Source organism: Salvelinus fontinalis, chromosome 29 (assembly GCF_029448725.1).
Source record: "Salvelinus fontinalis isolate EN_2023a chromosome 29, ASM2944872v1, whole genome shotgun sequence".
Lineage (NCBI taxonomy): Eukaryota > Metazoa > Chordata > Actinopteri > Salmoniformes > Salmonidae > Salvelinus > Salvelinus fontinalis.
In genome coordinates, this window is record NC_074693.1 from 34,734,190 (window position 1) to 34,760,997 (window position 26,808).

A 26,808-nucleotide genomic window follows, 5' to 3' on the forward strand; every position below is an offset into this window, starting at 1 on the left:
GAAAGAATAATATTCCAACACGGTACACAAAATCCAAATAAAATAACACGAACCCACATGACAAACAATAACGCACAAAACAGAGAGGGAAGCCAGGGGGTTAAATAAGGAACATAATTAATGTAATAGAAATCAGGTGTGTAATAATGAAGACAAAACCAAACGAAAATGAAATATGGATCGATGGCGACTAGAAAACCGGTGACGTCGACCGCTGAACGCCGCCCGAACAAGGAGAGGGACCAACTTCGGCGGAAGTCGTGACACTTCTCCAACTTATTTTCCAGTGATTGCAGGTTGGCCAATAGAATGGATGGTAGAGGCAGGTTACACACTCGATGACACATTCTCACAAGGCACCCAGATCTGCGCCCCCCGTATCTCCGTCTTTTCTTCATGCGAATGACAAGGATTTGGGCCTGGTTTTGGAGAAACAGTATATCCTTTGCGTCAGACTCATTAAATAGTCTGACGCAAACTTTGTCCAGTTCGAGCTGAGTAATCGCTGTTCTGATATCCAGAAGCTCTTCTCGGTCATAAGAGATGGTATTAGCAATATCATGGTCAAAATAAGTTACAAACAATGTGAAAAAACACATAAAATAGCACAATTGGTTAGGAACTCGTAAAATGGCAGCCAACCCCTCCTGCGCCATTATTATATCTATATGTAATAGTGGTATATAGGTAGAGGATTAGTTGGTGCTATGTAATAGTGGTATATAGGTGTTAGTTGGTGGTACGTAATAGAGGTATATAGATGGAGGCTTAGTTGGTGGTATGTAATAAGGGTATATAGATGTTAGTTGGTAGTGCAATTAAAAAAAAAAAGTTTCACAAAAGGTAAAGTGATTGAACACATACTACCGCACAGTAGGTGGCAGCACTGCACAAACACAATGTGCAAACGCAATGATACCGAAGAAGAATAGTCCTTAGAGACAGGATTGTATCGAGGCACAGATCTGCGGAAGGGTACCAAAACATTTCTGCAACATTGAAGGTCATCGAGAACACAGTGGCTTCCATCACTCTTAAATGGAAGAAGTTTTGGAACCTCCAAGACTCTTCCTAGAGCTGGCCACCCGGACAAACTGAGCAATTGGGGGAGAAGGGCCTTGGTCAGGGAGGTGACCAAGAACCCAATGTTCACTGACAGAGCTCCAGAGTTCCTCTGTGGAAGCACAACACTCCACCAATCAGGTCTTTATGGTAGAGTGGCCAGACGGAAGCCACTCCTCAGTAAAAGGCACACGACGGCCCGCTTGGAGTTTGCCAAAAGGCACCTAAAGGACTCTCAGACCATGAGAAACAAGATTCTCTGGTTTGATGAAACCAAGATTGAATGCCAAGCGTCACGTCTGGATTAAACCTGGCACCATCCCTACGGTGAAGCATGGTGGCAGCAACCTGTTGTGGGGATGTTTGTCAGCGGCAGGGACTGGAAGACTTGTCAGAATCGAGGGAAAGATGAACGGAGCAATGTACTGAGAGATCCTTGATGATAACCTGCTCCAGAACGCTCAGGACCTCAGACTGGGGTGAAGGTTCACCTTCCAACAGGACAACGACCGTAAGCACACAGCCAAGACAACGCAGGAGTGGCTTTGGGACAAGTCTCTGAATGTCTTTGACTGGCACTGCCAGAGCCCAGACTTGAACCCTGATCGAACATCTCTGGAGAGACCTGAAAATAGCTGTGCAGCGACACTCCCCATCCAACCTGACAGAGCTTGAGAGGATCTGCAGAGAAGAATGGGAGAAACTCCCCAAATAAAGGCGTGCCAAGCTTGTAGCGTCATACCAAAAATACTTGAGGCTGTAATAGCTGCCGAAGGTGCTTCAACAAAGTGCTGAGTAAAGTGTCTGAATGCTTATGTAAATGTGATATTTCAGTTTATTTCTAATAAATTAGCAAAAAAAATATATAAAATCCTGTTTTTCCTTTGTCATTATGAGGTATTGTGTGTAGATTAATAAGTGGGAAAAAAACTATTGAATCCATTTTAGAACATGTAACAAAATGTGAAAAAGTGTTGAATGCACTGTATATACGTGAAGAATTCTGATCAAGTGGTTGGTGCATAACGACAGAGCCGCATGGTAGATGGAGTGTCTCTCCCGTCTTACGTGTATTTGGGTTGTATATGAGATTCCCTGTGAGAGCCTTCATGCCCAAAGCCATGCGTTTTGATAAATGTAAATTATTTGGTCATGTGTCAAGTGTATGTAGACGGGAGAAATATTATATGCCAGCTGAGCCTAAATGCTGCAATTGGGGTGGTGAACATGCACCCAAATTTCTGAAGTTAAGGTGAAGGAGACGGAGGTGGCAAGAATAAGGGCTGTCCAGAATGTCTCCTATCCGGAGGCGTTGAGAAGAGCGGAAGAAAGGAGTGAAGTTGAAGAAGTAATGGTAATAGGACTAGAGACACAAGATAATATTCCTTGTCAACAGAGGGATCCTGACATGTTGCATGTTAACAAGGTGGCCTTTGTAGCATTTATTACTTTGGATATTAACTTTACAGCGCAAACGGAGAGGAAATCTAAGAAAATAGGCAGTGTGTATGTGGCTGAACGTTTTTTGGGAGTTATTTTGCAGAGGCATACAAGGAATCCAGTCGATTAATGCTCCATTCTCACAGGCACTAGAGCCTGTGTAGGGATGTAATTTGAATGTGACTGAAGGAGTGGGATGGTTGTTTGATTTATTTAGTATTATCCTGGGGCCCCCTCCTTCTCGCAGGGGATTTTTTTTGTTACACCCGGTACAGTAGGTGGCGGCAATTCACCAATAGGTGTAGTCTGCCATAAAACTTTAAAGAAGATGAAGAAGATGCCACTTGAACTAGACGACAATTTTTGTTAGCTATCCACAAGGAAATGTCTGTCAGAGGGATTACTTTGTTTTTTCGAAATTGTACAACTCTGAAGTTATTTCGTTAATCCTGGAAGGTCATATTTTAAATACACTAGCTTTAATACCATCGGATATATGTGTGTAATTGAGTTTAGTAGAAGTCAATTTGGCCAATGGGAAACGGATTATTCAGAGAATCTTGACTTCTCGTGGACTTGCTGCTCTATGTAATTATTCGCTGCTGTACTGTTAGCTACTAACGTTAGCTAGTGATAACGCCTGATAGTTAGTTAGCTAAATCGTTTAAGAAATTTGGGACCGTTGTGATAGTAACTTGAGGGAGGCTTTTACAAGATAACTTCTTTATTGGACGGAATACGACGAAAGTACAAGAATATAAATAACGTTAAATTAAAGTTGTTTCGAGAGAAAATGATTTTTTTTAAACCATCAGCTAGCATCTAGTTGACAGGGATATCCGTGGAAATTGGGTATGGTGTGAAATAACTTGCTAACGTTACCTACTTTCGATTTGTTTAACCATATAATTTAACATACCAAGTTAACGATGCGGGATTCAACAGGGAATTTCAGTGTTCTCCATAGAACATGCAAGTTGGTCGTCCTTCTATGTTTTTTCCATATTTCGGTCACTTTCATTTTTTACGTGAGGTCGTTAGATTTTCGTTTTGCATTTGCGAAGCACGACCAAACTGCATCAAAGGACACAGTACCTGAAGCGTTTGAAACGAACCACTTTTCTGTAGACAACGTGACTACAATCACCAAAGAACTTGGGAAATGTCTTGACACATCGCCACTGCTTGGTAAGTATAACGTTAGCTGATATGTTGCCAAAACGAACAACATACATATTTAACCAACATAGCTTAATCAATGCGTATGGCGTAAACTGTAGACTCACTGCTGCATTGTATGATTGGTTGGTAGTCTTGCCAAAGTCTCTTATCAACAAACAATTATAAAGGTTGTTAGCCATGTCTGTCAGGCACAATCATTCATATGCTCTGATAAGGAATGAATAAAGAGCTTGGATTACATGTCCCTTAATTCTCTAACCTAATGTAAACTACAAGTTCAAAGTATAGATGCGTGCACAGCCACCAGTTATTTTATGACTGCTTACCCTGTAGGGTTTGGCATTTTACTTATTTATACAATAGGCCTATCTATCTATAGCCCCACTCATTCATTATTAATGCATAGCATAGGTCTACTGCTAGTGCTCTTGAATTCATTGTTTGCGTTAGCTTATTTCCACACAGGTTTGTTGTTGTTGTTGTTCAGTGGCCTTCTCCTTTAGCTCAGATAAAATAAAAAAGAGATGTTTATGCAGCTGTGGCCCTAGCTGATCTATCCTTCTGCCACAAAACCCTGACTGCTCCAGAGGTGGGAGTCAGTGGATAACAGTGGTGTACTCGTTCTGCCCTCAGCAGTCTTGAAGATTTAATTGAAAAGCAATGCGGTCTTGGGGTTTAGGAACGTCAACCTCAAGGTCACATTACAGAAAACAATACAATAAGTAAACTATGTCATATATGTAGTATGACCTTTTTTTTGTATGGCTTTTGTAATTTGACCTACTGTTGCTACTTGTGTAAGTCACTGGCTTGTAGGAGCCATACTATTGTGTTTTTTAAAGTTACACTATGCAGAAGTCACTCTGCCATTTTCTGGATGCTAACATTCTAATAGTTCACCTATTTTCAGTTTATGTGAAAAAACAAGCAAGTATAGTGTAGAGCAGGTATTCCCAAACTGGGGCATGCAATGCCATCGGGGGTACGCCAAATAATAATAACACATTTGTTAATTATTCACATTTTCAAACAGTACATTTTGGGGCATACATTTGGGTGAGTTTTTTTTCTTGCCTGAGTAGCCTCGTTTCACTGCCGAAAATAAATAAAATTAAACCATCTAGTGTAGAGCGAAATATCAACACAATGTCAAATAATTAATATCTAATCACATTAATCGTTACTCTCTCGCGGGAAACCTTCACTCTTGCGCAGACATTTAGAAACGAAACATGACAATTAAAAAAAATATGCCACAGGAGTTTTTTGAGTGTGAATAAAGACAACTTTCGAGTAGTAAGACATGTATAAAAGCAACAGATAACATTAATATGAAGGGGCTAGAAGCGTCTTATATGGATAACTACAGAGTGGCTGGGACAGGCAAACCCCATACTATTGTGGAGAACTTAATTCTTCCTGCTGCTGCGGATATGGCCTGGACAATGCTGGGGGGGAAAGGCCAAAAAAACTATACAAACAATGCCTTGGTCAAACAACACTGTTTCACGATGCATCAGTGACATGGCAGGAGATGTTTTGAAACAATTGTTGCTTTGCATACTAACCAGTGAATTATATGCGTTAAAGCAGGATGAGTCAACAGACGTGGTGGGCCTGGCACAGCTCTTCGTATGTCTGTTACGTTTATGGGGGGTAAATTAAGGAAGACATCCTCTTCTGCAAACCACTGGAAACCAGGATAACATGAGAGGATATTTTTAAAGTACTGGACAGCTTTGTGACCTCAAATGGACTTTGGTGGTGAATATGTGTTGGTATCTGTACTGATAGCGCAAAAGCCATGACAGGGAGACGTAGTGGAGTGGTAACGTGAATGCAAGCAGTTGCTCCCGACACCACTTGGGTACACTGCAGCATCCACTGAGAGGCTCTTGCTGCCAAGGGAATGCTTGAAAGATGTTTTGGACACTACAGTGAAAATGGTTAACTTTGTTAAAGCAAGGCCCCTGAACTCTTGTGTAATTTCTGCATTATGCAATGATATGGCCAGTGACCATGTAACGCTTTTACAACATACAGAAGTCCACTGGTTATCAAGTGGCAAAGTATTGACACCTTTTTAAAAATTGAGAGACGAGCTTAAAGTTCTTTACTGACCATTTCCACATGTCTGACTGCTTGTGTGATGACTGGGCTATCTGGGTGACGTTTTTTCTTGCCTGAATGATCTGTATCTAGGGTTACAGGGACACTCCGCAACTATATTCAATGTGCGGTACAAAATTGTGGCTATGATTTAAGAAGTTGGAGCTCTTTTCTGTCTGCATTAACAAGGACAACACACAGGTATTTCCATTTTTGTATGATTTCTTTGTGTGCAAATGATCTCAAGCTTACGGACAATGTCAAATGTGATATAGCGAAGCACCTGAGTGAGCTGGGTGCGCAATTACGCAGATACTTTCCCGAAATGGATGACACAAACAACTGGATTCATTGTCCCTTTCATGCCCTGCCTCCAGTCCACTTACCGATATCTGAACAAGAGAACCTCATCAAAATTGCAACAACTGGTTCTGTGAAAATTTTATTGAATTAGAAGCCACTGCCAGATTTCCGTATAGGGCTACCGTATAGAGCATATCGTGCTTTTAAGACACTGATGCCCCTTGCAACCACGTACCTATGTGAGAGTGGATTGTCGGCCTTCACTAGCATGAAAACTAACTACAGACTGTGTGGGAAATGATTTAAGACTGAGACTCTCTCCAATACAATCCAACATTGCAGAGTTATGTGCATTTCAAGCGCACCCTTCTCAGTAACCTGTGGTGAGTTATTCACAATTTCTGATGAACAAATGTTTTATATGTAAGATGGCTAAATAAAGAGCATCATTGTTATATTATTATTTTACCCCTGGTCCTATAAGAGCTCTTTGTCAAATCCCACGAGCCGGGTTGTGACAGCAACTCACACTCATTCTTATGTTTAATAAATATCGTGAGGCATCGTGAGGCAGGCTTACAACGATGGCAAAAAACAAAATTTGAGAGTGCGCTGACCCTGGTGCTAGAGGGGGTATGCAGCTGGAGGTTGAATGTTTGAAGGGGTACGGGTCTATAAAACATTTGGGAACCACTAGTGTAGAGAATCATTGTACCATCTAAACTGCTGTGAAATATATTTTGCATGACCAAAGATCTTCTATTTTCAGCTGTGTGAAGCTGGGGCATAAAACAGGAAGTAAAAGCCGCGAAATGGCGCACATAGAACAGATATACAGCTTCTTAGACTTGCTTTCAATGAGTGATAGATCTATAACACCCTTTTCCATGTGAATTTGGTCAGGTCGCCCAAAAAGTTACATATTGCAGCTTTTTAATAAAACCTTTCAGAAGACATTGTCAGGAGAAAAATAAATTGCTGAAAACAGGAGATTGGATAACTAGGCTAGATTTCCTTCCTATGGTATAAACCTGCCCAGTCTATATTAGTCCTACGATATGATTTTAAACATTGTTTGTTTGAGCTGCAGACTGCTTAACGGTGGCTGAGCAAGAGCGGACTTTGAGACACGGGCGGCTCCCAAAAACACCCTAGTCTCACATACACCGCTCTAGCTCAGCCCCCGTGAATCACACAGATGTATGGTTGGTATCAGCGGATGCAGAAGAGATAGACAAATCCAATCTATTTGGACCCATCTATGAAAAGCTGAAACTCTCACGAACTACCACATGTAACCAGTTTTGCTGTGTGGTGTTCACAAACCGCACGAGTCGTTAGAAGGTAAGCGGTTCTCTTACATGGAAGGTCATAGGAGTCCCAGGACATAGTGTCTATAATACTATAACAAAATTACTTAGTTGCTGTCACAAACGCCAACCTCCACACAGTTGTCACTGACTAGGTGGATATTCATTTCCCACCAACAATTTCTGTACTTATAGTATTCTTATAAATTAGTTTAAAAAAAAATCAGGGTTTGTTTGTTGGACCTTATTTATCTTTTGACAATTGTCAATAAAACGCATGCAACTGTTTATCAAATTACTTTGTGTTCTACTTGTTGTCCTGAAAAGAAAATGGTGAAACACTTCAATATGAGGCTAAATCTGAGGGCAGAGAAAGCTGATTTAATGAAAGTAGTGAAGTTCACTGTGGGAGGCCTGGGACCAATGGAGTTTTAGATTTGACTTGCTATTTCGCTCTACCGAATCATCAATTACCTGGGCTATTGTAGATATGGAGCCCTGACAAAAATGAATGACCTCTCCTCTCTCGTTCTCGTCCAGTTGGCCCACTGCGAATTGAGTTCTCCAACCCAGTCAGCCTGGATATGGTAAGGAAGGAAAACCCCAATCTTAAGAATGGGGGGCGCTTCAAGCCCAAAGACTGCGTGGCCCTCCAGAAGGTGGCCATCATCATCCCTTTCCGCAACCGCGACGAGCACCTCAAGTTCTGGCTCTACTACCTCCACCCCATCCTTCAGCGACAGCAGTTGGACTATGGCGTCTATGTCATCAACCAGGTGGGTCCCTCCCAGCCGGCCCCCGTCTGCTCTCTGTCTGCATACAGCAGGATGGAGTAGTGGGAAACGCAGGTTAAAAGGTTTTAACCAGTGAGCAAGTCTCAGTGCAGGCAGTGCCCTTTTTTAATTAGGCTGTCTTAATGCAAGAAATAAACAAAGGTGGTCTGTATATTTCAAATATAGGCTAGCTGGAGTTTACTGGTACCTTAAATCACAAGTACAAGTACTTTCGCCATATTTTATTTGGGTTTTACTCTTTTTTTTTAAGCAGAATGTTCTAAGCAGAATGTGTTAGGGTGTGTAAAAACAAAAGGGCATCAAGCCCCCAAATTACAGGCTGTAATAGCAGCTGCCAAGACACTTGGCTCGTTGAGACATGCTGGTAGATTTGTGTGCTTATTGAGTAGCCTAACTCTTCTGGGACAGCGAACTTCAGTCAGATTCAACCTTGTGTTGCTTGTCAGAAAAGCTTTTTAGGCCCTTTTTTTTGTCAAAGGTTTGACGTGTCTTTCATTTTCAATAAAGGAATTTCTTGCTTTCCAGTCAAGAGAAAGAGTAGGCTAGCATCCAAGTAACTGATGCCTCCCTTCTTTTTAAGAACTCCTACAATTTGCAGTAGTCCTTTGTGTTCCCGTATATATGGGAAGAAATCAGATCTTAAAACGTAGTGCCAGCATTTGTCTCTGCATTTGTTCTTTGTCCATGAGCAATTTCCTTTATTTATTCATGGTGTTTGCACAACCAAGAGACTATCATTGAACACAAATGGACTTGGCGCAGAAAACGCTGAAAGCCACACTGTCTATCTCTGTCACTTGAAAGACCTGCGAGAATAGCCCCGCCTAGAAGCCTCTTTTTATCCTTTCACGTTCATCTGTTTCTTTTCATCAAAATCCTTTATTGGAATAATGGAACACTCTTTCTTTGATGTACAACAAGGTATAGAGTTGGTTACAGGCAACTAAAGGAAGAATTCAACAAGGGTTGTTCTTCAACTTTCATGCAAAACATTTGGGGAACCTGGCCTAGACACACTTCCTGTCTTTTCTAGATCGAAGAACAGTCAGTAGGCCTAATTTGGGCCATTTTATTGTGATCACATAGGCCTAGTTTAGTAGGGCTGGGAATTGCCAGGGACCTCATACGATATCATGAGACTTAGGCGCTCATACGATATGTATTGCGATTCTGTGCGTATCACGATTTGATACTGTGATTTCTATTGTGATTCGATGCTATTGCTGTCTGCTGTCTGCTGCAGAGAGACCAGAGAGCCACGAGAAAAACGAGTTTTGATCAATCATGGTAATGAAATAGCTGAAAACAAATTGGATCCCTATTTGAGAACAAGCTATTAGGAGATAAAAAGTGTCATTTTGGTGCAGGTACAGCCAACTAGCGCAAAAATAATATTCTGATATGTAACAATCAATTTTAATGTTTTACTTTTAGCATTATTGTTTAACATATGTAGATACCTGCTCGGGTGATATCAAGTCTGTTTTTGTTTTTTTTAAATATTTTTATTTTACCCCCTTTTCTCCCCAATTTCGTGATATCCAATTGTTAGTAATTACTATCTTGTCTCATCGCTACAACTCCCGCACGGGCTCGGGAAAGACGAAGGCCGAAAGCCATGCGTCCCCCGAAACACAACCCAACCAAGCCGCACTGCTTCTTAACACAGCGCGTCTCCAACCCGGAAGCCAGCCGCACCAATGTGTCGGAGGAAACACCGTGCACCTGGCTCCCTTGGTTAGCGCGCACTGCGCCCGGCCCGCCACAGGAGTCGCTGTTGCGCGATGAGCCAAGGATATCCCTACCGGCCAAACCCTCCCTAACCCGGACGACGCTAGGCCAATTGTGCGTCGCCCCACGGACCTCCCGGTCGCGGCCGGCTGCGACAGAGCCTGGGCGCGAACCCAGAGTCTCTGGTAGAGCAGCTAGCGCTGCGATGCAGTGCCCTAGACCACTGCGACACCCGGCAGGCCCATCAAGTCTGTTTTTTAATATAATTTTTTTCATCAACAAAGCACAGTTCTACACTAGTTTGACAGGCTCTTGGTGCAACATGGTGAATATCATGTTGCTTCTAATCAGTTTGTCTTCACAGAGAAGTATCTAGATGGCTACTAGCCAACGCTTTTGATCAAAGACTGACAAGTTGACCATAGAGTAGTGATCATGATAAGCACTTAGTGCCACAAGTTGGCTCCTCAGTTTTTTATTTATTTATTTTTATTTATTTTACCGTTATTTTACCAGGTAAGTTGACTGAGAACACGTTCTCATTTGCAGCAACGACCTGGGGAATAGTTACAGGGGAGAGGAGGGGGATGAATGAGCCAATTGTAAACTGTTGTAATCAGTTTTGACTACTATAATAGCTACAAACTGGTCTGGTTTGTTGGTTGTTATCAGTGGCAATCATTAGCCTGAGTGGTGCCACTATAGGGCCCTCTAAAATCAATAACTTTTTTTGCGTGATTCATTTAGTTTATTTAAATTTTTCGCTTTCTTAGTTTTTAGATTTTCCTGGTAAAATGTATTTAGACTTTTTGTAAAAAAACAACAATGTTTTATAGAAAAACAACTAAATTGGATGTTGTAAGTCTACAAAAATGCTTAGACCACATCAGTATTTTTCTCCGCTCATACAGGAGTACTTTTTTGGTTGTTGAGATATATTGTTGAGATTTATCAGGGGGTGCTGCAGCACCCCTACTTCCGAAGGCTATGCCTCAGTAGAAACATGAGGCCACAGATGGGCAGAAACGTGTTTTTTCACTATTTCAGTGTGGGAGTGTGTGTTCTCATTGAAGGTGTTAAGACTATATTCTCACAAGTATGGGGATTTACTACGTGAATACTGGAGTTGGCCTCAAGGGTATTTGGAAATCAATCTGGCAAAAGGACAAACTGGAATATGAATACCACTGCACAGCCCAGAGTTGAAAATGTATTAGTTATTGGGTTATCTAATCCCATTTCACACAAAGGCTGACCTGAACGTAGGATAACGATGTCTATCCTTCTCAATATCCTTCAAGTCATCAACATCGTCTGGGATAAACCAAAATCACTTTTGAACATTTCTTGACAAGCCTAAATTAATACGGTCATACAGGACCATATTGTAGATTAAATCTGTTCCTATTTGTTAAAAAACCGATTCAGTTAGGTGTAGTTTAATGATCCATTTAATGACATGGTTCTTTGTAGATGTAGGTATTCTTAGCTCTTGGGAGGCCGGTACTGTTTTTCAGCTTGAAGGCCTAATTGACTCTTTGTTCACATCTCATGCCATGACTTGTTGCCTCCCACCCACCAACATGTTGTAGTGTAGACTGAACGCCCCACCTAGAACATCATACGCAGCAAATACATGGTTCTATTTGAATATATAATACTTATATATTTTTTAGAGTATACTCTACTCTGGTCTCCAACACAAGTAGCAAATTGGTTCAAGATGTCAGGCTTGACATGGTGGTGTCCACTGCAAAGAAAAGTAGCTTTAATGCCTGCTATTATACTAATGAGTCAACCTGACTTTTCCCGTAGTCGAGTCACCTAGCTATTGCTAAAGGGCCCTTCAATGCTGTTAAACACAATTATTGGGTCTTTGTTGGAATTCTACTCAATCTTTCTGTTTCTCTCTTCTGTTTCTCCTTTCCTATCCTTTCCTCTCTTTAAAAAAAATGTCTTCCTCGTTTCCCTGCCCCCTTGCTCAAAACGCCTCCCCTTTTGCATGTCAGGCGTATCTGGCCAATGGCTGTGGTCGCTGGAAGAGGAGAAAATTGTCCCCTGCTTGCTCTGGCCAATTGCGTGACCCCATGGGCTGAGGGGTTCTACTGGTAATGTGTGCTTCTTTTCTCTTTCTGTCTCTTTGTCTCTTTCTCTTTCTGTCTCTTTCTCTCTTTCTCATTATTGACTGAGATAAATCTATTTTGGTCACATGCACTTCTGAAATCTTCTACACTTGCTTCATTCTGTCTCTGCAAATGATCCATACCCTGTATGCAGATGATGCTGTCATGCACTGTAGGAGAGGGGGATGCATCACTTGGTGGAGGGGAAACAACACACTCCCAAGAACAAACACACTCGTAGACCTCCTTAGCGGATGTTTATTTCAGACCGTAGCAGATGTCTCAAAGTTTATTTTAAATCAGGAATCATATGACGGTCTCTTTTATCGCCACAATGTGTAACATGACATGTGACTGACAACAAAGTGCTTCAGCGGAGAACACTACTTACTGAACATTCATTCAATTGTCGGGACTCCTGTACAGATTACATTAACTGTGCTGCTTCTTGGCATCACACACCCTCATTCTGGTTTTCCTGCTCTGTTTAAGTGAATTGTCTGTTTTTTTTAAGAAGAAGAACACTAACCAAGCTTTTATTTGATGCAATCGAAACAGGGACTGAGGTCATGTTATTAGGTTTCATCTGCCCCATTTAAAAAAAAAATATATATTTTAGCCAGTTTTGGTTCTATGGGTATTCAAGCAGACCTTTTCTGGAGGACCATCAGATCAAGCCATTGACATATGAGACGTGTCCATTGAGAGGCACTTCGCCCACATTGAAGGCACACTGACACAGAACACGATGCTCACGTTCTTTTGCCAAAGGACACCACACAGAGAATCATCCCAGTAGAACTACATCAGCCCTGGTAACCCTGCCCTTTCTTTCAGCCTGAGAAGACAAAAAGAGAAAAAAAGACAATCCCACCAGCATGAACAAATACTCTGGTACTTACTATTGAATTGTATAGTAAACTCTAGTATACACTGTAGTATCCCTCGATCATGTGTAATACTTACTATAGAATGTTGTAGAATACAATAGTAAATACTACAGATAAGTACTGTAGTAAATACTTCAGTAATGCCTGCAAAAACACCACAGTCTGCAAAAAAATACTTTTAAAACTATAGTAATACTACAGTTTTTAATTTGCATATACCCTGTTTATTGCACGCTCCATTTGCGTTCCCAGTAGGTTATAGAAAAGAGCAGAAGCTCTTTCCTTAAGGAGAAAGCATCCACTTCAATATCAAAGATACTAAAACCAAAACACTAAATATTACAGTAGTCTGCAAAAACACAACAGTAAATACTACAGTATACTACTATCTGCATAAACACTACATTATTTATTGAGGTGTGTATATACAAAAAAAAATACTACAATATTTATACAGTAGTTAACTGTAAATACTACCGTATTCACTGTAGTGTTTTTACAGACAATAGTCTGCAAAAACACTACAGTGAATACTATAGTATTTATACCATAGTGTACTATAGTCTTTGTTCATGTCGGCAACCTATCCATGTTCTTGAGCAATCCTCTTACAGCTACATCGAGTCACATTAAATAGCTGGGCGTGCAAAGCTTTGATGACACTGCATCAGCAACACAGAACATGAATTTCAATGAAAGTTTGTAAGTACACACACTGCTGATTTCAAGGTAAACGCATGTTTTCCAGCAAACAACAAGATGCCTACACAACGTCAAAGACAAACGACTCTCCTGTATTGTAATCGCCAATGTTTTCCAGTTGTCCAAACCTTCCATTTAAACAAGTCTGGTACTGTTTCTGACACGTTTGCATTGTTAATCGCATTATAATAGATAGCCGCCTGGATGCTTCAGTTTAGCCTTAGTTCTGGTTTGCGCTTTAGTCCCATGAGACATGGGTGGCCAACCAACTAATGAGGACCAGAGTTTCCTACCGTTGTCTAGACACTCAAAAATAAGTTTTTTCTTTCTACATGATTCACCTTCCAATTCTAACCCCATATTCCCTCCATTCACACACTCTAGGACGGTGAGGAGGTCTTTAACCGCGCCAAGCTCCTCAACGTTGGCTTCTCAGAGGCCCTGAAGGAGTACGAGTACGGCTGCTTTGTGTTCAGTGACGTGGACCTCATCCCCATGGATGACCGCAACACCTACAGGTGCTTCAGCCAGCCCAGGCACCTGTCTGTTTCCATGGACAAGTTTGGCTTCAGGTAAGCCAACGCTCCCAGGGATAGCCCTGGAATTGTCTGTCTCTCCAGTTCACTGCCCAGACATAGTACCGACACAAATGAGCGTTCACACACACACACACACACACACACACACACACACACACACACACACACACACACACACACACACACACACACACACTGGAGTGTCCACAGGTGCTCTTTAAGCTTTTATGACTCTCTGTCCGTGTCACTCACTTGAACCCATTAACTGCTGAATTACCACTGCACTTATAGAGCTAACAGTTGACTTTGCTTGATGCTGCTTATCGAAAATGGACTTTGTCATCTTTTGTTGTTGAGTTTCTGCTTCTGGCTGTCTTTACCTCCGTAGCTGTGTAGAGACTTTTGCAGTAAGCAGTGCAAACCAAGCCATTCACTGGGCTATAGTGATGGAGTCAGTACTGCCACGGGGGGGTGAAATGTTGAATGATGCCAGCAGCACAGGTGACAGTTGTTACTAAGGATTTCCTTCTTCCTTATTGTTCACGTGACTGATCAAAACCAGGTTCTGTAAAACAGCAGGCCACATATAAAGTGTCACTTGCCAAAGGAATGCTGTTTTATTTAATGTATTCTTATTAACTTCTTATTGGCTGGGGGCGCTATTTCCATGTTCGGATGAAAAGCGTGCCCAGAGTAAACTGCCTGCTACTCAGGCCCAGAAGCTAAGAGATGCATATTATTAGTAGATTTAGATAGAAAACACTCTGAAGTTTCTAAAACTGTTCGAATTATGTCTGTGAGTATAACAGAACTCATATGGCAGGCAAAAACCTCAGAAAAAAATCCAACCAGGAAGTGGGAAATCTGAGGTTTGTAGGTTTTCAAGTCTTTGCCTATCCAAAATTTGGTCCGATTGCAATTCCTAAGGCTTCCACTAGATGTCAACAGTCTTTAGAACCTTGTTTCAGGCTTCTACTGTGAAGGGGGGGGGGGGGCGAATAAGAGCTGTTTGAACCAGGTGTCTGGCAGAATGCAATGAGCTAAGTCAGGCGCACGGCCATGAGAGCGAGTTGCGTTCCCTTTCATTCCTAAAGACAAAGGGATTGTCCGGTTGAAACATTATTGAAGATTTATGATAAAAACATCATAAAGATTTATTCTATACATCGTTTGACATGTTTCTACGAACTGTAATATAACTTTTTTGACTTTTCGTCTGGACCTAGTGCTCGCACCTTGTGAATTTGGATTTTTTGAAATAAAATCGCGAACAAAAAGGAGGTATTTGGACATAAATGATGGACTTTATCGAACAAAACAAACATTTATTGTGGAACTTGAATACCTGGGTGTGCATTCAGAAGAAGATCATCAAAGGTAAGTGAATATTTATAATGCTATTTCTGACTTCTGTTGACTTCACAACATGGCTGGTATCTGTATGGCGTGTTTTGGTCTGAGCTCTGTACTCAGATTATTCCATGGTGTGCTTTCGCTGTAAAGCTTTTTTGATATCTGACACAGCGGTTGCATTAAGGAGAAGTATATCTATAATTCCATGCATAACACTTGTATTTTCATCAACATTTATGATGAGTATTTCTGTAAATTGATGTGGCTATCTGCAAAATCACCGGATGTTTTGGAAGCAAAACATTACTGAACATAACGCGCCAATGGATATAAATATGAACTTTATCGAACAAAACATACATGTATTGTATAACATGAAGTCCAATGAGTGCCATCTGATGAAGATCATTAAAGGTTAGTGATAAATTTTATCTCTTTCTGCTTATGTGAGTAGGCAATGACCTAACATAATCACATGGTATGCTTTCGTCGTAAAGCCTTTTTTAAATCGGACACTGGTGGGATTTACAACAAGTTTATCTTTAAAATCGTGTATAATACTTGTATGTTTGAGGAATTTTAGTTATGAGATATCTGTTTGAATTTGGCGCCCTGCACTTTCACTGGCTGTTGTCAAATCGATCCCATTAATGGAATTTCAGCCGTAAGAAGTTAAATGAACAAAGGCTTGTTTCTCCATACCTCTGACAGTAAGACAAGTAAGCATTTTTATTGCTAATGCAGGAGGCGGTGTTGGAAAGATTGGAAAGCGCTTAGCATATCATTTTATTTAGTAGTAAACTGTCACTCATTGGGACTTTATTTGCCTTGAGTCATGTGTTTTGAATAGCCTGCTTCATCACTTACAATGTGCTCACTGGCTTCAGAGGTCTGCTGTCAGAATGGCTTAAATACTAATCAGTTTAGCCTTGTGTCACATAGTGTTCCGTTTGCTGCTCTGTTTACTGACTGTGGAGGAGAAAGTGGGGTCCAGTGACCAGTAGAGCAAACTCCAGTTGGTTTAACTGTTGCTCTACATGTGTAACACCGTTACATGTCAGACAGGGAGGAGCTCTCTGATGCTAGAGACTGTATCTTTATCTTTGATAAAGGATTTGGGAGCTTCTCCTCTGTTGTGATACACAGCTCTGGGCTGACACAGCTGTAGACCTTATGTTTGGCTAGGCGCTGATCTACAGTCAGTTTGGCTCTGTTGCCTGCTTCTGATGTAAGATTTAGATTGGTAAGGTAAGCTGACCCCAGATGTGACTTCATAGTGCTGATTTCCGCCTGTGTTCAGGTCATAGTACAGGTCTCTCAGCTTGTAACTGGGCTTTTATGGGCATCCTCTCACCAAGCCCTTCCCTTTGTTGCACACACAACAGCTTGTATACTGTGCGTCATGTTCCTTGAAGGGCATGCAGCTCACCAAGCATCTGGATTCAATATCCAACAGGATTTTGGCAGGGAAATCCGGCTCCAGGAAAGACGCCAAGCTCCCTTTGTTGGGTAATTTGTTCGGTGATTAAGTCCCACAATGGATTAATGCATTTTATTTTATTTTTGTTGATTTTCTTAATTGTGCTGACGTTTCCAATGTTAGCCATAGGATTCAAAGAATGTCATTATAGCCCAGGCTAATTCGGTGTCCAAAATAAACAGGAAAGTGAGGCAAGGCTAAACAAGGGTGCTTCAGACTCTTGGCTCCATGTTTCCCTACAGTACAGAGAGCCAGCATGTAACTTGCAGAAGGCAGTGATGCAAACCGAGGAAGAGGGTTTTTCTGCAGCACCTCATCTGCTAGGCAGATACTTCCTCTAACCTTGAACGTAAGCCACTGTCTGTGGTTTCTGTTAGTCATTTACCCCTCTCTCTTTTTTTTCACGCAGGAAAAAAAGATTAAACGCATAAAATAATTTCTTGCTGCGTTTTATAAACGCAGATCTAAAATACTTATTGTAATTTCTGCTCCCCATCAGACTCATTTCGTGCTTCAGTTGCACTTCTAAACTCGAATGAGAATTCAAACTGCATTCTATCAGCAGACAGCACTTCTTTTTCTCTCCGGTACTTTTCTTGGTGTAGCCAGCCAATTTTTTTTCTGGTAAAATGCAAGATTAACTTTAAGGAAAACATTAGGAAATGTAGCTGGCTGCATTCTTTTTATGATAGGCTTAAACATTAGAAATATGATGGCTGTGCATCAACAACAACAAAAAGACCTTGCTTTTTCATTTAAAAGCTAATTTACTTGTGTGGCTGCCAACCAAATAGAGTTGCACTTCTGTTGTCATCTGATAAAAATGAAGCCATTATCTGCCGAATGTGTTGCTCTAATGTATTTTTCTGTGAATGAAAAAATTATAGTTGCACGTCCCTGATCACTATTGAATCAAAAAACAATGACTTTCACTGAAAAACCATCCTGTGGCTAGTTCCAAATATCCCAGTATACGGTATACTGCCCAAGCCTTGTTTAAACTCTAATAAACAAATTCAAGCTTCTACATTTAATTTTTCTCTTTCTGCTCTCTCTCTCTGTATCTCTTGCTCTCAGATTGCCGTACAACCAGTACTTTGGAGGCGTGTCGTCAATGAGCAAGGAGCAATTCCTCAAGATCAACGGCTTCCCCAACAACTACTGGGGCTGGGGAGGGGAGGACGACGACATTTTCAACAGGTCAGAGTCCGCACAGCCACTCTCAGACAAATGTCTGTGGCTCATAGGAGGACTTCATGTAAAAAGCAGATCATTCATATTTATTGGGTAAAGTGATAGCCAAGGTTTCACATTAACATATTTTCTTGAGTGAGCAATGTTGACACTCTATCACATGTTGAAACCCTGTTACACGGACCTAGTTCTTGTCATTCGTCAGTGTGCGGCGTTGTGTTTTTAGCCCTACTTTTTGCATTGTTCCAACTTGCCCCCAAGGGTGCCATTGTATGCCACTACTACCATTTGCTCTTGAAGGAAATGATGTATCAGTGAGTAGCATCCATTTCAGCTGAGGCTCTGTCACAAGCAGATGGGACACCCAAACAAACTTCTCATTTGTGAGGAGGAGTATGTGTCCTGTCTCTGAGACATTCCCGGAACACACCCCCCTCCAGCTATCTCTGTTTCTCCAGTTTCTGAACGATGCCAACAGCACAGTTGTTACTGAGGCTTTTTTTCCTTATTTTTCACGTGATTGATCAAAACCAGGCTCTATAAAGGAGTAGTCAAGAATCAGGCAAAGCCTCCCGGGTGGCGCAGTGGTCTAGGGCACTGCATCGCAGTGCTAACTGCGCCACCAGAGTCTCTGGGTTCGCGCCCAGGCTCTGTCGCAGCCGGCCGCGACCGGGAGGTCCGTGGGGCGACGCACAATTGGCATAGCGTCGTCCGGGGTAGGGAGGGTTTGGCCGGTAGGGATATCCTTGTCTCATCGCGCTCCAGCGACTCCTGTGGCGGGCCGGGCGCAGTGCGCGCCAACCAAGGGGGCCAGGTACACGGTGTTTCCTCCGACACATTGGGGCGGCTGGCTTCCGGGTTGGAGGCGCGCTGTGTTAAGAAGCAGTACGGCTGGTTGGGTTGTGCTTCGGAGGACGCATGGCTTTCGACCTTCGTCTCTCCCGAGCCCGTACGGGAGTTGTAGCGATGAGACAAGGTAGTAATTACTAGCGATTGGATACCACGGAAAAATTGGGGAGAAAATGGGATAAAAATAAAAATAAATAAAAAAGAGGAGGTTATATGTAGTGTCACTTGCCAAATGAATGCTGTATTATTTAGTTTCTTCTTATTAAATGCACAAAGGCTTGTTTCTCCTTTATCTCTATCAGTTAGACAAACAAGCATTTTAAATCGCTAATGCAGAAAGCAGTGTTGTGAAGATTGGAAGGAGTTTGACATGTCATTTGAATGTAACTTGTGTACCTTATTTGTCTTGAGTCATGTGTTTCGAATAGCCTGCCTCTAGACTATCAACATGCTGACATGAGCAGCACTGGCTTCAAAGGTCGGCTGTCAGAATGGCTTAAATGCTTTTCAGTTTAGCCTTAGGTAGCAATGCTGTGAGCGTTGGAATATTTGCTGCTTTGTTTTCTGACTATGGAGGAGGAAGTGGGGTCCAGTAAACGGTAGAGCAAACTTTTTTTTTTTCTCCATACTATAATTTGACTATTAGATGTTCAATGTTTCTTTAGAATAAAATGTTTAAAAAAAATTGTTTCACAATATTAAAACGAGTTCCGTTTATAACAGGCCTTAAAATAATGTCAAAGCAACACTAACTAGGGACTTACAGTGATGGTGAAAATGAGGAACATGTCAAATGATGCTGAATTTTGGCACTTAAGCATGTTTTTATTTATATATTTATTTAAATATATGTATGTATGTGTTTAAAATATTAAAGGGACGGGTTTGGGATTAAGTTCTCTCTACATAACATATACTGTGCCTCGTTAACTTCTGCATTTGAGACATGGGTAACCCAATAGCTTCACTATAGACCAGCCAAACTGAACACTGTCTCCAGAACTGAATTATAGATGAACTCCACACATACTGCTGAATGCCCAACAGCACAAGGTGTTAAGATGTTGTTTTTTTTGTCTCTGCTGCTTTTTGAGCTCTTTGGCGTGTTTGCGTGATAAGTCACCGTATCCATTTTGATAGGGATACAGTAAACAATGGCAGACAGGATGTGTCCAGACATACTCAGTTATTCACTGTGGTCTGGAAGCTTTTATCAGCTGTGACCCTGAACCATGCTACACAAACAAGCAATTTCCAGTGTCGTTACACCAGAGATTCTGGATATAATGATGAGAAGCCTATGTTTTTTTCCCCTCAAAGTTGCCGGGATGTCGCGTGCATCACACTTATAGCAGTGCACTCATATCAACCTAAGCATTACAAAACTTCTATTAGATGAAATAAGCCTTATGTATCAAAATAGCAATTCAGTTTTATCTTTTAATATAATTTGACACTCATTGCACCCCCAATACAAAAACTCCTCACTTGCTTAATAATGAATGAACTGCTTAACGTGGACAGATTTTGGGCAGAGTAAACCCTCTCGTTTTGCCTCTTCCTCTCTGGTTACACCTATTGAGTTAGGCAATAGTGCACTATTTGCATCTCTTGCACAGAGGCTACTGAATGAAAACCAAATAACCTGTTTTACTTCCTTTCACATCTATCCTACGTTTTCTTTGACTTTTTTTATTTTATTTCACTAGTGTAAGAAAAACGTGCAGATTTTTTCACAGGTGTAAAAGCTGTTGTAACTGCGTCCCACAGTGTTTTAGTTAGACTGGTGGTCTGACTCATGCTGCTGCTGTGTTTTAACAGGCTGAACTCCAAGGGGATGACCATCTCACGGCCCAGCGGAGCCGTGGGGAAATGCAGGATGATCCGCCACAACCGGGACGGTGGGAACGAAGACAACCCACAGAGGTGAGGTTCCGACTCCTGCTCTCAGGGGCTCTATTTCCATGTATAATGGTACCCTCTCTGGGTTTGTTCACTCCCTTTCGCATGAATCTAGCCAAATTGGATTTAATAGGAGTAAGCAATAGGTCCACCAGGGGATGTAATGATTCAACGATACGCACCGGTTCCTGATTTTTCAAACGTTTAAGGTACAAGTGCATCGGTCCGTGGACTCCAAACTGATCCAAATGTAGCATGCATCGGTCAAAAAAATAGATTCAAGCGTTTACGGGTCACTAAAATGTTTAGTTCATGTTAGGCCTACATTCTGTCTCTCTTCCAAAATTACCTTCTTTTGGGACAACTGATACGTCCTCTCCTTCAGTGTCGAACTGCATGTTACTGTTTTGACATTAGAGGTCGACCAACTATGATTTTTCAACACCGATACCGGTTTATTGGAGGACCAAAAAAAGCCGAAACCAATTAATTGGCCGATTTTATTATTCTTTTTTTATATATATATTTGTAATAATGAGAATTACAACAATACTGAATCAACAATTAACACTTTTTTTTAATTTAAATTTTATCTTAATATAATACATAAAATCAATTTAGTCTCAAATAAATAATGAAACATGTTCAATTTGGTTTAAATAATGCAGAAACACAGTGTTGGAGAAGAAAGTAAAAGTGCAGTATGTGCCATGTCAAAAAGCTAACGTTTAAGTTCCTTGCTCAGAACATATGAAAGTCGGTGGTTCAATATTCCCAGTTCTTCAATATTTACAATTAAGAAGTTTTAGGTTGTAGTTATTATAGGAATTATGACGCGTCGACTATTTCTCTCTACCATTTTTGTATTTCATATACCTTTGACTATTGGATGTTCTAATAGGCATTTTAGTATTGCCAGTTTATAGGCTTGAAGTCATAAACAGTGCTGTGAATCAACCATTGCTAAGAGCTGCTGGCAAACGCAGTAAAGTTTGAATGAATGCTTACGAGCCTGCTGCTGCCTACCACCGCTCAGTCAGACTGCTCTATCAAATATCAAATCATAAACTTAATTATAATATAATAAACACAGAAATACGAGCCTTAGGTCATTAATATGGTAAAATCCGGAAACTATCATTTCGAAAACAAAACGTTTATTCTTTCAGTGAAATACGGAACCGTTCTGTATTTTATCGAAAGGGTGGCAACCCTAAGTCTAAATATTGCTGTTTACATTGCACAACCTTCAATGGTATGTCATAATTATGTAAAATTCTGGCAAATTAGTTCGCAACGAGCCAGGCGGCCCAAACTGTTGCATATACCCTGACTCTGCGTGCAATGAACGCAAGAAAAGTGTCACAATTTCCCTAGTTAATATTGCCTGCTAACATGAATTTCTTTTAACTGAATATGCAGCTTTAAAAAATATATACTTCTGTGTATTGATTTTAAGAAAGGCATTGATGTTTATGGTTGGGTACATTCGTGCAACGATTGTGCATTTTTTTTGTGAATGAGCTTTTGTTAAATCATCACCCGTTTGGCGAAGTAGGCTGTGATTCGATGATAAATTAACAGGCACCACATTGATTATATGCAACGCAGGACAAGCTAGTTAACCTAGTAATATCATCAACCATGTGTAGTTAACTATTGATTATGTGAAGATTGATAGTTTTTTATAAGATACGTTTAATGCTAGCTAGCAACTTACCTTGGCTCCTTGTTGCACTCGCGTAACAGGTGGTCAGCCTGCCACGCAGATTCCTCGAGGAATGCAATATAATCGGCATCCAAAAATGCAGATTACCGATTGTTATGAAAACTTGAAATCGTCCCTAATTAATCGTTAGATCAATGACTGTCAACTAGAGGTCGACAAGTCATTTTGCATGCCGGACAACCCCAGGCAATATCAGTAGCCTACATTTGGATCGGGTTGGGGATCACTTCGATCTTAAACTTTTTAATCCCTACTAGTCTCCCTCATGGCTCAGCTCAGGTGCCTACATAGTACGTACACCATAGACATATTTAATTTACACACACACACACACACACACACCACACCACACCACACCACACCACACCACACCACACCACACCACACCACACACAGAGAGAGGCCCAGCTCATGAGGTCCATCAGCAGCAGATTTTAATTTAGAATGGAAAAGGAATGTGTTTATGCGACATGAGTGCATCGAATAATTCTCTAATCGAATCGTTTCAAACTAAAACATATTGTTCCTGTATCACATCGAATCGCCTTGAAAGAGAAAGTTGCACATCTCTAGGTCCACCTAGTTTCAGCTATATTGGTTTCACTTATCCAGCTCTATCAGATCTGTCAAGGAGAGCAGGAGGGAACAAAAGGTGTGCCCAGTTGAACACTCCCCAGGCTCTCCTTGCCCTCGTCACACAAGGATCCAGTCACTCACTACTGTTTCCCTTGACGTCATTTCTCACCAACACTGGATGACTTGGTCAGCTCGGCTATTCTTCTCTGTACAGAAGCAAACTTAACACTGCAATAAAAACCTCAGAAGGCATTGACGTGCAATAGAAGCTTTGGCAAACATTGACGTGCAGTAGAAGCCTCAACATCCATAACAAATGTGGTCATTATCACACTGGGCCTCAGTGCTCCATCAGGGCTATTGATTATCTATTGATCAGCGGCAGCAGTTAGCTAGACTGTATAGCGGATTACTTTTCAGTAGCACTTTGATTTGTTTAATTGTCGTGGTTAGATTTCTTGAGTAGCGTTTAATCAAGTAGTGTATAACAAGCAACGATTTTTGTGAAATCCAGAGGAGATGTTTGCCATTGGCTGCACCTTAACCAAATAAAAAAAAAGACATGGTTCTTCAACCACGTCATTGAATTGTGGTTGAGCTGTGTTTTTTCGTTCCAGGTTCGACCGCATCGCCCACACCAAGGAGACCATGAACAAAGACGGCATCAAAACCCTGTCGTACAAAGTGGTGAAAGTGGAGAAGGATAAATTATACACCAAAATCACTGTGGACGTGGGGAAAAAAATGACTCGGCAAACCAATTAAAACCTGAACAGCCTTGACAACCAATTTGCCACTGTGGTGGATGCTGTAACCAAATGTGCCTTGACACTATAAATAATCATATGCCTTGGACTCTTTGGACCATAGAGAATGACTGATCTAATCAGCAAACAAACATGTTCCCCAATATTCCCTTTATTTTCGGCCTTTGCACATCCGATGGTGAATTGAACTGGGATTCCAGCGTTTCCATCACAGGATCCTTAAATCGTTGACACCAGGAATGAGAGTTGACATTCCGTACATTGACACACTGTCGGGGTCCTATCAGGCTGATATGGCCCCCACTCTCTACCTGGAGACGGCTGCTGAGACCAAGTCCTTTGTGAGCCATTTTGTCTTGAGGGGGAGGTTGTGAAATGTCTAATTGATTGTCCTATGCATCGGGGACTCTCAAATAATGCGTTTTGTCATATGCATCTCTTTGCAATACTGTGGATGTTGTCGGGCCAAAGATGGAACTCTGCAATTCGGAGATCAATAACAAACAAAATCATTTAGGTTTTGTTAAGACAACCAATCTTAAAGGATTTTTGTACTTTGATGTTCCATCAAGATTTTGAACTTACCCCAAAGGGCCTAGAATTCCAAAAACAAATAGTTGAAAAGGCCAAATCCCATGATATTTACGTTAGGCATTCTAATTCTCACTGCTAAGGGTCCTTAAAGGAAAATATTTGGGTATTTGTTTCATTAGTCTATTGTTGATATAGTCCTAAAATGTTTTGCATGTCAGCAATCAAGTTTTCAAGATGTATAACTTTTGAAATACAGCAAGTATGATGCATTTTGCATCATATAGTTTTTAGGAGTATTTTGAACTGTGTGAAAAGCTCTCTTGAAAGTGTCTCTGCTGAAGCTCCCTTCCCTGTGAAGACCACCATTCAAGGTAGCCTGTAAGGAGGCCTCTCCCTAGTTGGAAAAAGAGGCACCTGAATGTATTGCCTGGTGGTGTTGTGATTGTGTGCCCTGAGGTAAAATGATACTGCGCTGTTGTCTATCACGAGAGTCTGGTGTTGTGATTTTTTTTTTTTTTGTCTGAGATGGGGGGCGGGGGGGGCTAAAAATAATCCTCTTGTATTCATTGTATGTCTTTAAGGAAGTGTGAGGGTTAGAAAACTTTATTTTTGGGGGGCCTCGATGTAGTAACCAAACCACAGGAGGTTGGTGGCACCTTAATGAGGGAGGACAGGCTCGTTGTAATTGCTGGAGCGGAATGGGGGGGAATGGTATCAAACACTTGATTTCCATGTGTTTGATGCCATTCCATGTGTTTGATGCCATTCCCTTTGTTCCGTTATGGTTATTATTATGAGCCGTACTCCCCTCCGCACCACATGCCACCACGGGTCCTTATCGTTCCTCATATACATTGAAAACTACACAAGATTGTGCGCTATGAGGCATGGCGTTGCACACGTACAGTTAGTAACTCCAATCTTATTGAGGAAAATAGCCATTGCGATTTCTGACTGGAGAATAGATATAACAGTGTGATTGTCTTTCCATACTTAGGCTTCCATGTTTGCCATTATTTTTCTGACAGAATTAAGAAGCAATCAGCCCTTGAAGAATCTGTAAAATGACAGTCTTTTTTGCCTTAACCAAATAAACTTGAAAATATAAATTAATTGGTCAACTTTGAAACATTAGGAGATATGGGTGTACATTAACCGCTAAAGCTAAGTCAGTAATTCCCTAGCTGTTCCCCAAAAGTGTTTCCCAAGATGCTGTACTATAGTTAGCCGTTTCCCAAGATGCTGTACTATAGTTAGCCGTTTCCCAAGATGCTGAACTATAGTTAGCCGTTTCCCAAGATGCTGAACTATAGTTAGCCGTTTCCCAAGATGCTGAACTATAGTTAGCCGTTTCCCAACATGCTGAACTATAGGGTCTTTGGTCCCGGTCAAGAAAGCCACATCACAGGCTTATTCAACTATGGTGAAATGTTGCAAATAGAAAATCCTTCATATAGAATGAGCACAATGTACATAGCAAATAGAGGTTTGTGTCAGCTCTATGCAACACATTTCTATACTCAAAATGGGGAGTGTTTGCCACATTGAATAAGCCTAAGGAAAGGCCTAGTCACCACATACCGCCTCACTCTGTCTGGTAGCTACGTACAGACACTCGAAGACATGGGAGTAGTCCCATGATGTGCAGTCTTGCTATTTAAGCCTGGCATGCAGGGCTGCATTATGTGCAATGCATAGCATTATATACTTCTCTCAATCCACCTAAATATTAATTTTCAAGGTTGAAAACCAGTGTCTTTTATAGGTTGGCTGAAGCCAGGCTTGATTCTCCCAAAGACAATGGCCTTTGTTGAGAAAGCCAGCATTATGTATGCCAAGTGTGAATTCAGTTTGTTTTACAATAGTTAGCTGGCTAATCTGTAAGGCTTCTATCTTTTTACTTTTCATGTTTTCCATTATGATTCAATGTGTGCATGTATGCTTGTGATTTCTACAAATGCATGTGTCTTTGTATGTCTTTCTGGTTTAACAATTTCATTAAAAAATACATTTCCTGGTTTGTGGGAATGTTGGTGATGATGAAACAACTCATGTTTAGGTCATTAAAATCTTTGATTTATGTAAATGTCTTCTCATTCATTAACTTGGGTCAGAACACTAAGCAGTGGTTTCCTGGACACAGATTAAACCTATTCCTGGATTTAAGAGTATTCTTTTTGTACAAGCATTAGATCAGCCAGCTAAACTCTTAAGTGTCCTCTTGGTTAATGTTCAGTGT

The 26,808-nt window shown here is 41.1% G+C and overlaps 1 protein-coding gene across 1 annotated transcript; it reads left to right on the top strand.

The window, feature by feature from the left end:
- The first annotated feature begins 2,830 nt into the window (after positions 1–2,830).
- LOC129827901 (beta-1,4-galactosyltransferase 1-like) lies at positions 2,831–26,655 on the top strand. Its single transcript, XM_055889178.1, has 6 exons — positions 2,831–3,690; positions 7,947–8,182; positions 14,031–14,218; positions 18,096–18,218; positions 20,883–20,987; positions 23,886–26,655. The coding sequence occupies exons 1-6, from the start codon at positions 3,432–3,434 to the stop codon at positions 24,031–24,033; spliced, it is 1,059 nt and encodes a 352-aa protein (XP_055745153.1). The 5' UTR covers positions 2,831–3,431; the 3' UTR covers positions 24,034–26,655.
- Positions 26,656–26,808: the final 153 nt, after the last annotated feature.